The sequence below is a fragment of the Sturnus vulgaris genome, chromosome 3 (genome assembly GCF_052056855.1).
Source record: "Sturnus vulgaris isolate bStuVul1 chromosome 3, bStuVul1.hap1, whole genome shotgun sequence".
Taxonomy (NCBI): Eukaryota; Metazoa; Chordata; class Aves; order Passeriformes; family Sturnidae; genus Sturnus; species Sturnus vulgaris.
Genome location: NC_142245.1, coordinates 75274819 through 75286065, shown reverse-complemented (window position 1 = coordinate 75286065; position 11247 = coordinate 75274819). Strand labels below are relative to the sequence as shown.

At 37.0% G+C, this 11247-nt stretch overlaps 1 protein-coding gene across 3 annotated transcripts in view; it reads right to left on the bottom strand.

The window, feature by feature from the left end:
- Nucleotides 1-288: 288 nt before the first annotated feature.
- The window catches only part of FBXL4 (F-box and leucine rich repeat protein 4), a 62362-nt gene continuing 51403 nt past the window's right edge, over nt 289-11247 (bottom strand). For all 3 annotated transcript variants that reach the window (XM_014883637.2, XM_088161985.1, XM_088161984.1), the window contains one exon: nt 289-9770. In XM_014883637.2, the coding sequence (XP_014739123.1) occupies nt 9607-9770 (164 nt within the window). In that variant the 3' untranslated portion in view covers nt 289-9606. The remainder of the gene's footprint in view (nt 9771-11247) is intronic.

Below are 11247 nucleotides of genomic sequence, written 5' to 3'. Positions count from 1 at the left end.
TGTCTCTTGCTCTGTACAACAAACTGTTTCAGGCAGTGAAGCATCTATTTTGTGTAACACACCTAGTTCCATGTGCTTTCATAGGGCTAGAAGAATTTAACCATTAAACAATAATACACTTTTCAAATAATAATTTAAAAAAAAACCTAGGCTACAAATTCATACCCAAAAAATATCCAAGATGTCTTATTTCAAAATGAACAGTGATAAAAATACAACCAAACTGTTCTTTGGAATGCATGGTATTATGCTGTATTTGTTTTTTAAAAGGAATGCAGAAAAGGTCAATGAATGTAGACAAATAATTTATTTTTTATTTATTCATAATTTTATGTACACTTGGCATTTTGCAACAGTCAAAGGGAAACAAATTAAGTGCAACGCAAGATAAATATTATAGGTTGACTATATTTTAACACATTTTTGTCATCTCTGAATTAGCAGATACTGACAACTCAGGGAGAACATTAATTTCAACTTCTTTATACTGGCACTAATGGAGTAAACTGCACAACACAGTATTATGACATTTTAAAAGATCCAACACAGCAGAAGAAAATAGGCTTAATTTCCTAAATAGAAATCATTGGTTAACTTTTAACGATAAGAAGATTTTACCTTTGAATTGGCAATATAAGGCATTAGATGATTTCTCCATAATAAATGAATTCCTTCATGAATACAGGGCTAACATTTCTGTTTTGTGTGTGTGTGTTCAAATCAACCCATACTTCATACCCCAAAAGCATGAGTCAAATGAGGAGGAGCCAGGTATCCATGCCAGAGTTGTATCTGCAGATGCAGACACCTTTGGGTTTACACACAGAATGAAAGAAGATAAAGCAGCCAAATCTGAAACGAACAATACACCAAAAACATTATCTTCCACTTACTCTTGGCCAAGCAGAACACAGACCAGAGGGAAAACCTTGTTTTGAAATGTAATCAAGTAGTTACCTAAGTATAAAAGAAAAGCATGAGTCTCAGAAAGGAATATTAAAAACCAATATAGATGTTAAGATAAACACTGTTAGTATACTAAGAAGCACACAAAACTAAAAGTGGGGCTAATTACTGAGTAGGAGCAGAGACAACAGATTTGAGATCTAAGACCGCACACACAGAACGAGCTCTTGGAATACTGACTATATTTAAGACTGCAAAGGAATGGATGTTAGCTTCATGGGCTAATGCAGCTTAAGATCAGGAAAACAGTCCTTAAAAATACATCTGAGAACTGCTGCCCTTCCCTCCAGCTTAGTTTTGTTAACCACTGCCTTCGAGATACTCTAAACATGCTCTTATTAGCCTTTCTAATCTAAACCTTTCCAACCTCCTGTTTGGAAGGAAGGATTTGGGGGAATTTACTGAAGTCAGTTAGGACCTGAATGTTCTCACATGTTCACAGTAGCATTTTATACTTTAGGGCTTGAGCCACCATCATGAGGTGCAAATTAACAACCTCACTGTGGACATTTTTGTGGCACAATACTGAGATGAACTATGTAAAAATTAAGAAGCTTTGGATCACAATCAAGAGTGGCTATCCTCATTTATGCTAATTTGAATTAAAACATTTGCACAACCAACATGTTCCCACCTGCTACTTGTTACTCTTTTAATTGAAGCTAAATGCCCCCTTCCTTCTGCTGATTTTAATAGCCAATTTGGGAGGGTAAAAAAACTCCAAACAACCAAAAGCACAACTACTAGAAAGCAAGCAGTTTTCTAGTTTTAACTAAGATATTTCATAGGGGAGCAATCAGATTCAGTTCAACTAGCAGAGCAAAGCAAGTGGTGGCCTTTGGTGGAAGTAAGTCAAGCCAGAAGACTAATAGAGAGCACCAAGGGGTAAGCAGCCTCTTACTCTGAATCCACTCGTGCTAGCTTCCAACAGAAATTTTATTTGGTCTACACGGACCGCTGCTTTTCCAAAGGTCAATTCAAGACCTCAATAGAAATCTGATCTGAATTACCCTATAGAAGAACCTATCCACTCAGTGACAGGACCCTAGGAGACTAGTGTCCTAACTTTAGTACCTAGTCTAGATATTTAAAATTCAATTATATCAATATCCTCCAGCTACAGAAAATGTGCTTAGAGGCAATTATCCCTTTTGTCCTTCTCAACTTGTTATTGCAAAAAGGCGTAACTTGCTTCTGGTGCTTACAGGCATAGCATGCACAGCAGAGGTATTTACGGATAGTGTCTGGAACTATTCCCTCTATTGCTGCTCTTCCACCTTTACAGAAATTAGTTTCTTTAAAAGGTAATGCAATAGGAGTTTCTTGTTACATTACTCAAACTCCTATTGTGGCAGAAAATGGAGCATACTATTAAATCATAAATACAATGCAAGTATTTTGTTGCTGGTTATATGATGGGGGGCAGAGAGAGACCTATTATGTTTAAATGAATCCAGGTGCTGGGTTTAGGTATTTAAATGTGAAAGTCTGGAGATGCCCTTCCTTCTTATCTGCACATGGGAATAAATGTGAGCAGGAAATTTCCCCAGGCAATTCACACACCTCACTTCCAGAGATCAGGCCAATCTTCACAACCCCCAACTCCACCATTTGCCTAGGAAGGACATGAATGTAAAATGCCTCAAGATGCTGAAGAGGCTTTATGTTCACTAACAAAATCCAGAAAGATCATCATCACATAGATTTCACTATGACAGCTGAAGGGCACCTGTAATTTTCTGAATGCCAAAGTTAAATCAGAAAGTGCAAGGTCCCCCTGTGAACACACCATTTCCTGGTTATTTTAATTTACCTTTAGTAAATAATAACTATTCCAAAATAACTTCAAGCATAGACTAGCCATTAGTTTCCAAATCCTAACCAAGCCAGCAATTCTCCATTTCAGAACAGTGCAAAAATCTGTGGCACCGCCGTCAAGAAAATTCTAGAGACCAAGTCTGATAAAAGGGAACCCATCTTCTGATGGTGAGCAGATAACAACTCCTAACAATGGCAAAATAGTAAATATACAAAAGATGGGAACTCACCGTAATTATACGTGGTACCTCCCTAAAACACTCAGATATCTCAGTGTTTTGTAAACTTGGTCCTCTCTTTCACCTGAATTTTCACATTCATTCGACACCACGAACAGGTAACTGCTATACTCAGTTTCCAACAGAGTAAGAATAAATGTCACCTAAACCATGTCAATCCCAATGCAGTGTAAGATCTATGTAAACAAATACTAAAGATACACAAATGAAACTATTCCTAGTGTATTATAGACAATTCAGTTTCTAACCAGAAACTATTGCCATGGCCCAAGAATAGGGTTATTTTTCTTAGTCCTTGGTGTAACTTTCAGTCTTTAGAGTGACAATCATACTCCCATAAAACAGCTGTGAGCTTTGTATGTTACAGATCTGCATGTGGAAAACGTTAGCAAAATTTTATTCCAGTTAAGTTGCATTTAGATTTTCCTGCTGACTTAAATGGAGAGATATGTTACGTCTCCTAAAATAACAAAAAAAAGGAAATGTACAGGATTCTTGTGTCTGTTCTCAATATGACAAGTTCCTTATGAGAGGTATTCTTTCTTTTCCCCTCTCCCTACCTTCTTCAGCAATCAGTACAATGAAGCAAAACCACCAAACACAGGCATATCTTGGATCATAGAACAAAGAAGAGATGAGGCTGGAAAAGGATCTCTGGAGGTCATCTAGGTCCAGCCTCCACCAGCTCAAGTAGGCCTCAGTAGGGCACCCAGTCAGTGGCCCAGGACGATGAGTATCTCCAAGGACGGAGACTCCACAAGCTCTCCAGGCAACCTGTCCCATAAAATGTGTCATCTTGTGTGTTTCAGATTGTGCCCATTGCCTCTTGTCCTGTTGATGGACATCACTGAGAAGAATCTGGCTCCTTCTTCATTCTTCCCCTCCCATCAGGTATTCCTATACATTGATCAGATTTCCCTTGAATCTTCTCCAGAGACTTTACCATTTTTTACCCCCAAACTGCAGCCTGACCTCAGAAAACGATCAGTTGCAAAAAACCTCAGCAATTAAGTGTTACATACACCTGTATGTACATGCATGAAATAGTTTCATTAAATGACAAAAAAAAAGATTTCACAGTAGTAGGCAAAGTAAAAATATTTTAAGTAGTTGATACAAATGAAACTAAGAGACATCGTGACTTGCTGCACAAACATGTATATGAAAGGTCAGTATTAAGAGCATCTAAATGGTAAATCTTGATTTAGAAGTATGAGCATGTGATAGTATGTGGAAAGCTATGTTTCTGGGAAAGGTAACAGCTGATCTAGAGCAAGGCACTTACTTTCTTCACATCTATAAATAGCTCTGGCAACCCTTCCATGAGTTTCCAGATAAATATGGATAAGTCTCCCTTTTTTCCTTTCTCAACATTCTTGACATTTGCATTTCTTCAGAATCTAAGGAAAATGAGTTTTCAAATAGTTGAGGGTATTTTTATTATTTTATTTTTAGAAAAGGTGAACAAAACATGCAACAGAAAAACTTCCTTTCTCCCAATGGATGCCCTTCAGTTTAGGACATCTGTCCTAACTGTGCCATTTACCATCCTTAAATGAAAAGACAAGGAGAAACTAGAGCTGTGCAACTCAAACAAAAGTAACAGTACTTAGTCCATTAGCTGAAAAGGAAAATCTCACCACTGCCTCCTGTTACAGAGGCTGCATCTTCTTAAAGAGACTCCTCCTGCTGTTGCCCTTCTCTGAAGCTCAGGAGGATCTGTAACATGCAACACTCATTTATTTCTCAGTCCTTCCAAATGTCAGTTACCACAACTTGTCCTGTGCCTGGTAACATTTATTAAAGAGCACCTTCTTGCATTTCATTATCAAGTCAGAACTCTAAAAAAATCATAGAAATCCTCCTCTCAGTGAAGGAATAATGCCTTCATTAGGGAAAAAATGTTGACTGCATCTGACACAGCATGTGCAGATGCATTAAACCAGGGATTTCCAGTCTAGTAATTTCAAAAGCTACAACTTACAGAATCATTGTTAAAGAGCAATAATGAACATGTAAATCATATATAAAGTCGCTCCCCTAGTCCTCATAATAAAATGCTACATTTAATCTAGTTTTTGTAAATTTAGCAGTCCTGCTGATGTGACATGGGAAATATATCCCATAAGATGCAATAAGTACACACAGTACGAACCAGGACTCAGCACACAATTTTTGCAAATGCACAGTGGGTGACATTTCTGATGACAGTAGAGCAGTTAAACTACTCAGTCTTAATTATAGCAATATGAAAAATTATCAAAATAGTAGCAATACATTAATTATGTTTGTCTGTTCACTTCATGCATTTACAGAACTATACATACAGCCAGTTAGGTACATGAGATTTTGAAACAAGGAATGGGGATGCATTTCCAAAAAAACCCAAACCCAAAAGCCAAACAAACGAACAAAATAAAACAAATTATATACCACAGGTAATGGCAAAGGGCAGAAGCAGATCCTGGCATTAAGAAAACTCCTCAAGGTTGTCAGAATTTATTTTTTTTGCTTCTCTCTGGATGGAATTTGAAGGGTTTGAAGGTTTAAGGATGGATGTTATTTCAGTCTTGTTTTTCAAGACAGGTAGTACAGCACAGGATGGAATTAATCTCAGTTTAGTATCTAACCTGAGCTAAATCACAGCTTCCACAGTCTCCAGAGAGGCTCTCTAGAACATGATGCATTCTACTTTCCTTAAATGTCTGCCTTAAGAGATTGATAACTCTCTAGAGGTGCCCAGATTCCTCCTTTGAAATAGATGTCCAACTTTCAGAGAACTAACATTCAGTGAGATTAATTCTGCTCACTGTGTACCATGACTACTGGACATCTTGTATCTGGAAAACTTAGCATAAGAGCTCTAATGAAATACAAAGGTTTTGGTAGGCTTTGTTGTTTGTGTTTTTTTGTCTGAAACTTGGACCTCCAAGTACATGGGAGACTATAAGGTCCAAACTCTCATGCAAAACTGTTCTATGTAAGTCATGCTCACTAATGGACTTACCAGGTGTATAATTTTAAGAACAGAGACGCCACAGAGCTATGTAACCAGACAGCTCAAAATTATGAATACAAGTATACTACTGAATTAAAGAAGATGCTTTAAATGGTAAAGTTATCATACCAGTCTTTAAAATTACCCAAGGAATTACATCTTTACCTACAGGCCATCCCACATCAATTTCATACAGAGGGTATGGAAGCCCACCTTAAGTTTAAACAGGAGAAGTTCAGAACAAACCCCTTTTTTCAGACACGTCAGCCACGTTTTTTTAACATTTGTGGCCAAAGCACATCTTTTACAAAGCTTCAGAAAGACAGATAATCAAACAACAGGATTAGACAAAGGAATATCCTTAACAACAGACTTTAGATAGAGGGACAGTCTAGTGATGGAGATGATGACACAATTCAAGAGTAATTAAATTCATCCAATGGAGGAAATGGCATAATTCATTTTGGGTTAAATGAAACTAGAATAAAAGTTTCCCTCTAAACAACTGCTTCGCAAGGAGACAGTCCACAGTAGTGACCGGACTTTGCATTCACTCTTCATACCCTGGAACACCTTTCATGAGCAGACAAACCAAAAGGCACTTTGGCAAAGCAACATTGGAAATCCAGCACATCTGTCCAGGCTTTTCCTGCTGCATGGGTGGAGACGAACCCAGTCTCCAGGTGAAACACTTTTTGCTATTACACTCGCTTTACAAAAGTAACTCCTACATGAAAGGCTTTGAGATTTATACATATATGTTTATGTATGTACATACATCCAAAAAAATTCATATATACACATGAACATATGTGTGTAGATATATAATTTATGCATACGTATGTATAAATAAATAGACACACAAGTGTAAGATAGCAGAACTAGAGAGACAGCAACCTATTCTTGCTTCTTTGTGACAAATGAGGAAGATGAGGAAAGTCTTAAAAGCAGGTTGTTTTCTTTATCCTACAAGTATTACAAATGTCAAGTCTGGTCTAACTTTGTTTTGCTGGAAGACTTCTTGGACTTATAAGGCCTACCTAAAAGAGCTTCTTACTCTCTGACAGAAGGCTGAAGTCTACAACTATAGATGGAAGGAATTCCCAATCGTTTCTCTGCTCTTTGAATTAATTATATGTTGGCAATAGCTAAGTTTTAAACAATCCAAATAAAAAGTCAACTTCAATATCTTCCAAGTAACAACAGAGAACTAAAAAAAAAAAAACAATTTCAAACAGAAGGTGCAACATAAGAAAGAAAAAATTCTTCTGTATTAACAAAATTTCAATTTAAACCTTCTTCACGCTACATAAAAAGCAACAGAGAATGAAATTCTTTACACGTACATGACTACAAAAACACTTATTTGATTCACTGACAAGAAGTTAAACTGTGTTATCTACCAAGTTTACCAGTTTGAAGGCACAATGGCTATCACTTCATCCACATCCCATTCTATTTACAGTGAAAAACAAACAAAACGGATCTCTAGAGAAAAAAAAGGAGATAAACACAGAACAACCCCTGAGAAGTGAAATTTTACAACAAATACATTTGTTTTGAAACTCTGTTCTTTGTAAACTCCCATTATCTGTACCTGTGTTCTCCTGTAACTAGAATAATAATGTTTAATTCTCAATTACAATTAAAAAGATAGACTAAAAAAGTTACAAGCTTACAGAAAAAAAAATTAACCCAAACACAATTGAGAGAAATGAGGTCTCAGAGAGAATCATACCAAAGCTGGCATCTTTCAGTGCGGAAAAAAAAGTAAATCAATCTGAAGTTCTCTGACAATGCCCAGATTTCTAAAGAAGAAAAAAAATGGAATGGCATAAACCAGTTGGAAATCCCATAGTGCCATCTGTGTGGAGGAAAAAAAAAATCAAAAAGCCAACTGTGCATGCCCTTCTTTGGATCTGGAATTCCCCAGAGATTCAGCAAAATTTAAAAATCTGAAGAACTAGGTCTTTCAGTAAAATCAGTAAATGTTCTGTAGCTGTTTCATGACACAGTTTATAAAGTATTGGCACCAGCACAAAGAGTTCAAAGCAGTCATTCAGGAGTCACAGAGATTGTCAGATTTTTAGCAATTTGCAGCAGTCCTCTAGTAGCAGTTGGTTATTTACTGCATGAACTGAAGTGTTCTTTGTCACTGATCTTCAGTACAATACTACACTTCTCTCAGACAAAGTATTTTTCTTCTTATTCCAGTAGGTAATAAGTGCCATCAATACAAGAATAACAGAACCAGTATCAAAAGACAGCGTATATTTTATGGTCCATATGTATCAACAGTGGCTAAAAAGGTAAAATTCTAAACCAAAGTTGTACATAGTAATATACTCTAGCAGTGGTATTCAAGGGAAAAAAAAAGAGAAAAGCTTCATCCAAGAAAGTGCAAAAGGAAAAAACTTCCAGAAATTGTCCATCAACACAGTTTTCCTTCTCCAGAGATAAAGCAGTCTTAAAGAGAGAGTGCAACAGTACTTTGAGCTACTCTCTTCTTGGAAAAACAAAATGAAACAAAAACCCAAACGAAACAAATCCAGTACTAATGTTTCGTGATCACAGAATCATCAAATCATATTGCCCTTGTTTCAAACTCATATTTTCATTGCTGTTTTACTGCACAAAGATGATTGTTTTTACACCTGACAGTAGATTTGACACCAGTGAAAGGACAGTTGCTAATGCATTACCCTAAGTTCTAGTTTTCATGGTACTCTGCACAATAACCAGATCTATCACAAATCAAGTCTTGACCATGACAGAAATTTGAAAATTTCTCTGGAGTTTTCTATGCATTACCAGTTATGATATTAAGTACCTGGCTTAAACTTTGTATTCTCAATACCAAGAAGCAGCTGTCAATCTTATCTTTCATTTCTGCTCTAAGTTCAGGTGCTCCAGGTTCTTGCATTTATCTATTGTGTTGCTTAGGCTGGACTGTAAAACATCATTACAGCTATTTCAGGTGAAGGAAAGGAGAAAACTCTATCAGATACAATTCACTACCAAAACTCAAAGAAGACAAAGTGCCTTGTCTATTTGTTCTTATACACACTTAAACTGGTTTTCAAATAACTAATTATATGCCAGATCATAAAATCTTATGCTGCAGGCCAAACTAGAATGCTACAATATCTGTGTATGTATATACAAATACATATGTATACATTTATATATACACACACAAACACATGAAAAGGAAGCACCCATATTTTCCTTACTGATAAATATTGAACTTCTGCTTTCACCTGGATATTAACATAGTGTACTGTGTATAATACCCTGTGAAGGGACATTTAAGAAGACATTCATTTGCTTCTCATTAAAGCCAGACATATGGCTAGTATTTAAAAACATGCAGTGCCACCAATTAACAGAATAAAATAATAATTAGGTACAATATCAACCTTAAGAAACATAATACATTTAAATGTATTTTACCCATTTGTGTAGATAATTAATAGTTTCCACTATTTTATAGCAGATTTATATTCTCCTTAAAAAAAAAAATCAGCACAAATTTACGGGAAAACAACTCTGTCAAACGAGTCCCACAGCAGCATATGTACAGAGTCACTGGGTGAAACTCTTTTTTATGAATACATTAGGAAAGCTGGCATTCAGTTCTAGCACAACTCTATTATCGATCTGTGAACAGAAGGACACATCGAGTAAAGAAAGATCTTTACAAGACTCCAGCAATTTTCTTAAAGATGCAGGGCTCACCATCCTCGTTCCTGTTCAGAAACAAAACAAAACAGAATTGTAAAGTTACCAAGAATAGTGGAGGGTTTTAAGCTGTTAATACTGCGTAATTAAAAAATGCTACTACAACACAAGTTTTATCTAGATTATTTTAAATTAGTTTTTAAATTAAAAGCTTTTCAGAGAGCACGTAGAACTTTTACCTTTAAAAAGCCTAGTGTATTTTCTTAACTGCTTAAGTCACCATAATTTCCTATTGGGGGGCAAGTTTACAACTTCAAGTGAATCTCTTACTACACAAGCCAGGTACCCAGAGCCACAAGACTTCCCAGGGACCAGACGCTGGGCTTAGGCAGCAGCATGGAATGCTACAGTCATGCTCTCATGACTCTCCTGTTGAGCACACAGACCATCAGCACAGCAGACCGGGGGCTACTTTGATTCCAAGGCTCCCAGGGCTCTAGAGCAAGTGTGGGTATTACACACATGCAGGGGCAGTTGTTCAAAAGACTGCTGATTATACATATATGTACGTATAAAACACACTAGTTAAACCCTGCTAAAAACAAGGCCACAGTGAATGAACTCCCACACGTCACACAGGGTCAGATCAATCATAGGATTCAGTCACAAACCGAATAAATAAATGTTTATAAGCACAAATCCACACACCCATTACAGCTGATGGACTCCAGACAGTCCAGTCCATGGTGCTTAGCACCTGATTCGTCTGAAGTACTCAGTGCCCCTTGGGGACCTTACACTGTGTAGAACATCCACACACAGCTGGCAGATAGGACACAGGACCCAGAGGGGGAGATTCATGCCTACAGGAAAGGCTGGAAGCCTGGCATGTTACTCTAGGCAGGTGAACTGAGGCTGGGTGTCTACATTGGGCTAAACTGCTCATCAAGCTTTCCCTTTAGAGAATTTATATATCCAACACTACTGCAGAAAACTGCCAGCAGACACTTCAACTCACACAGCTCCATCTTCAGATAACTAGCATCCCAAAAAGCCATCTAGTTCAGGATCTTGTCTAGGGCCAAGGCTAATTATGGTCCCTACACTCCTTACCTCCCCTGCAAAAAAAAAAAGCAGATTTTTTAAAGTAGCTTTTTGCTGGTGCATCTTCTCAATTCCCAAAAATTTTAATTTTAGGGAATTGAAATCTATCCTTCATAAATTCTACTACTTTTCTGAGTTTCTTCACACCTACAGCCCCTTAACAAGTTCCACAGTTCAACTACATAATGTTAAAATAAAAGAGAAAAAGCAAACAAAAAGCTCCAGCCTATTAATTGCAATAATTAAGGTGCAATGGAAGAAGCAGTGAGATCATTCCCATGTCACTATTTCTAAATCATTCATACTCCCATGCACATATCTTCTGCTCCCTCTAGGCCATATGTTTTCCAAACTCCCTTGCATCTCAAAATGACCCCTGTTGTGTTGTTTCTGCACAAATTTAGTACTTTTGAAACTGGATGACCAGAACAACACAGTGCA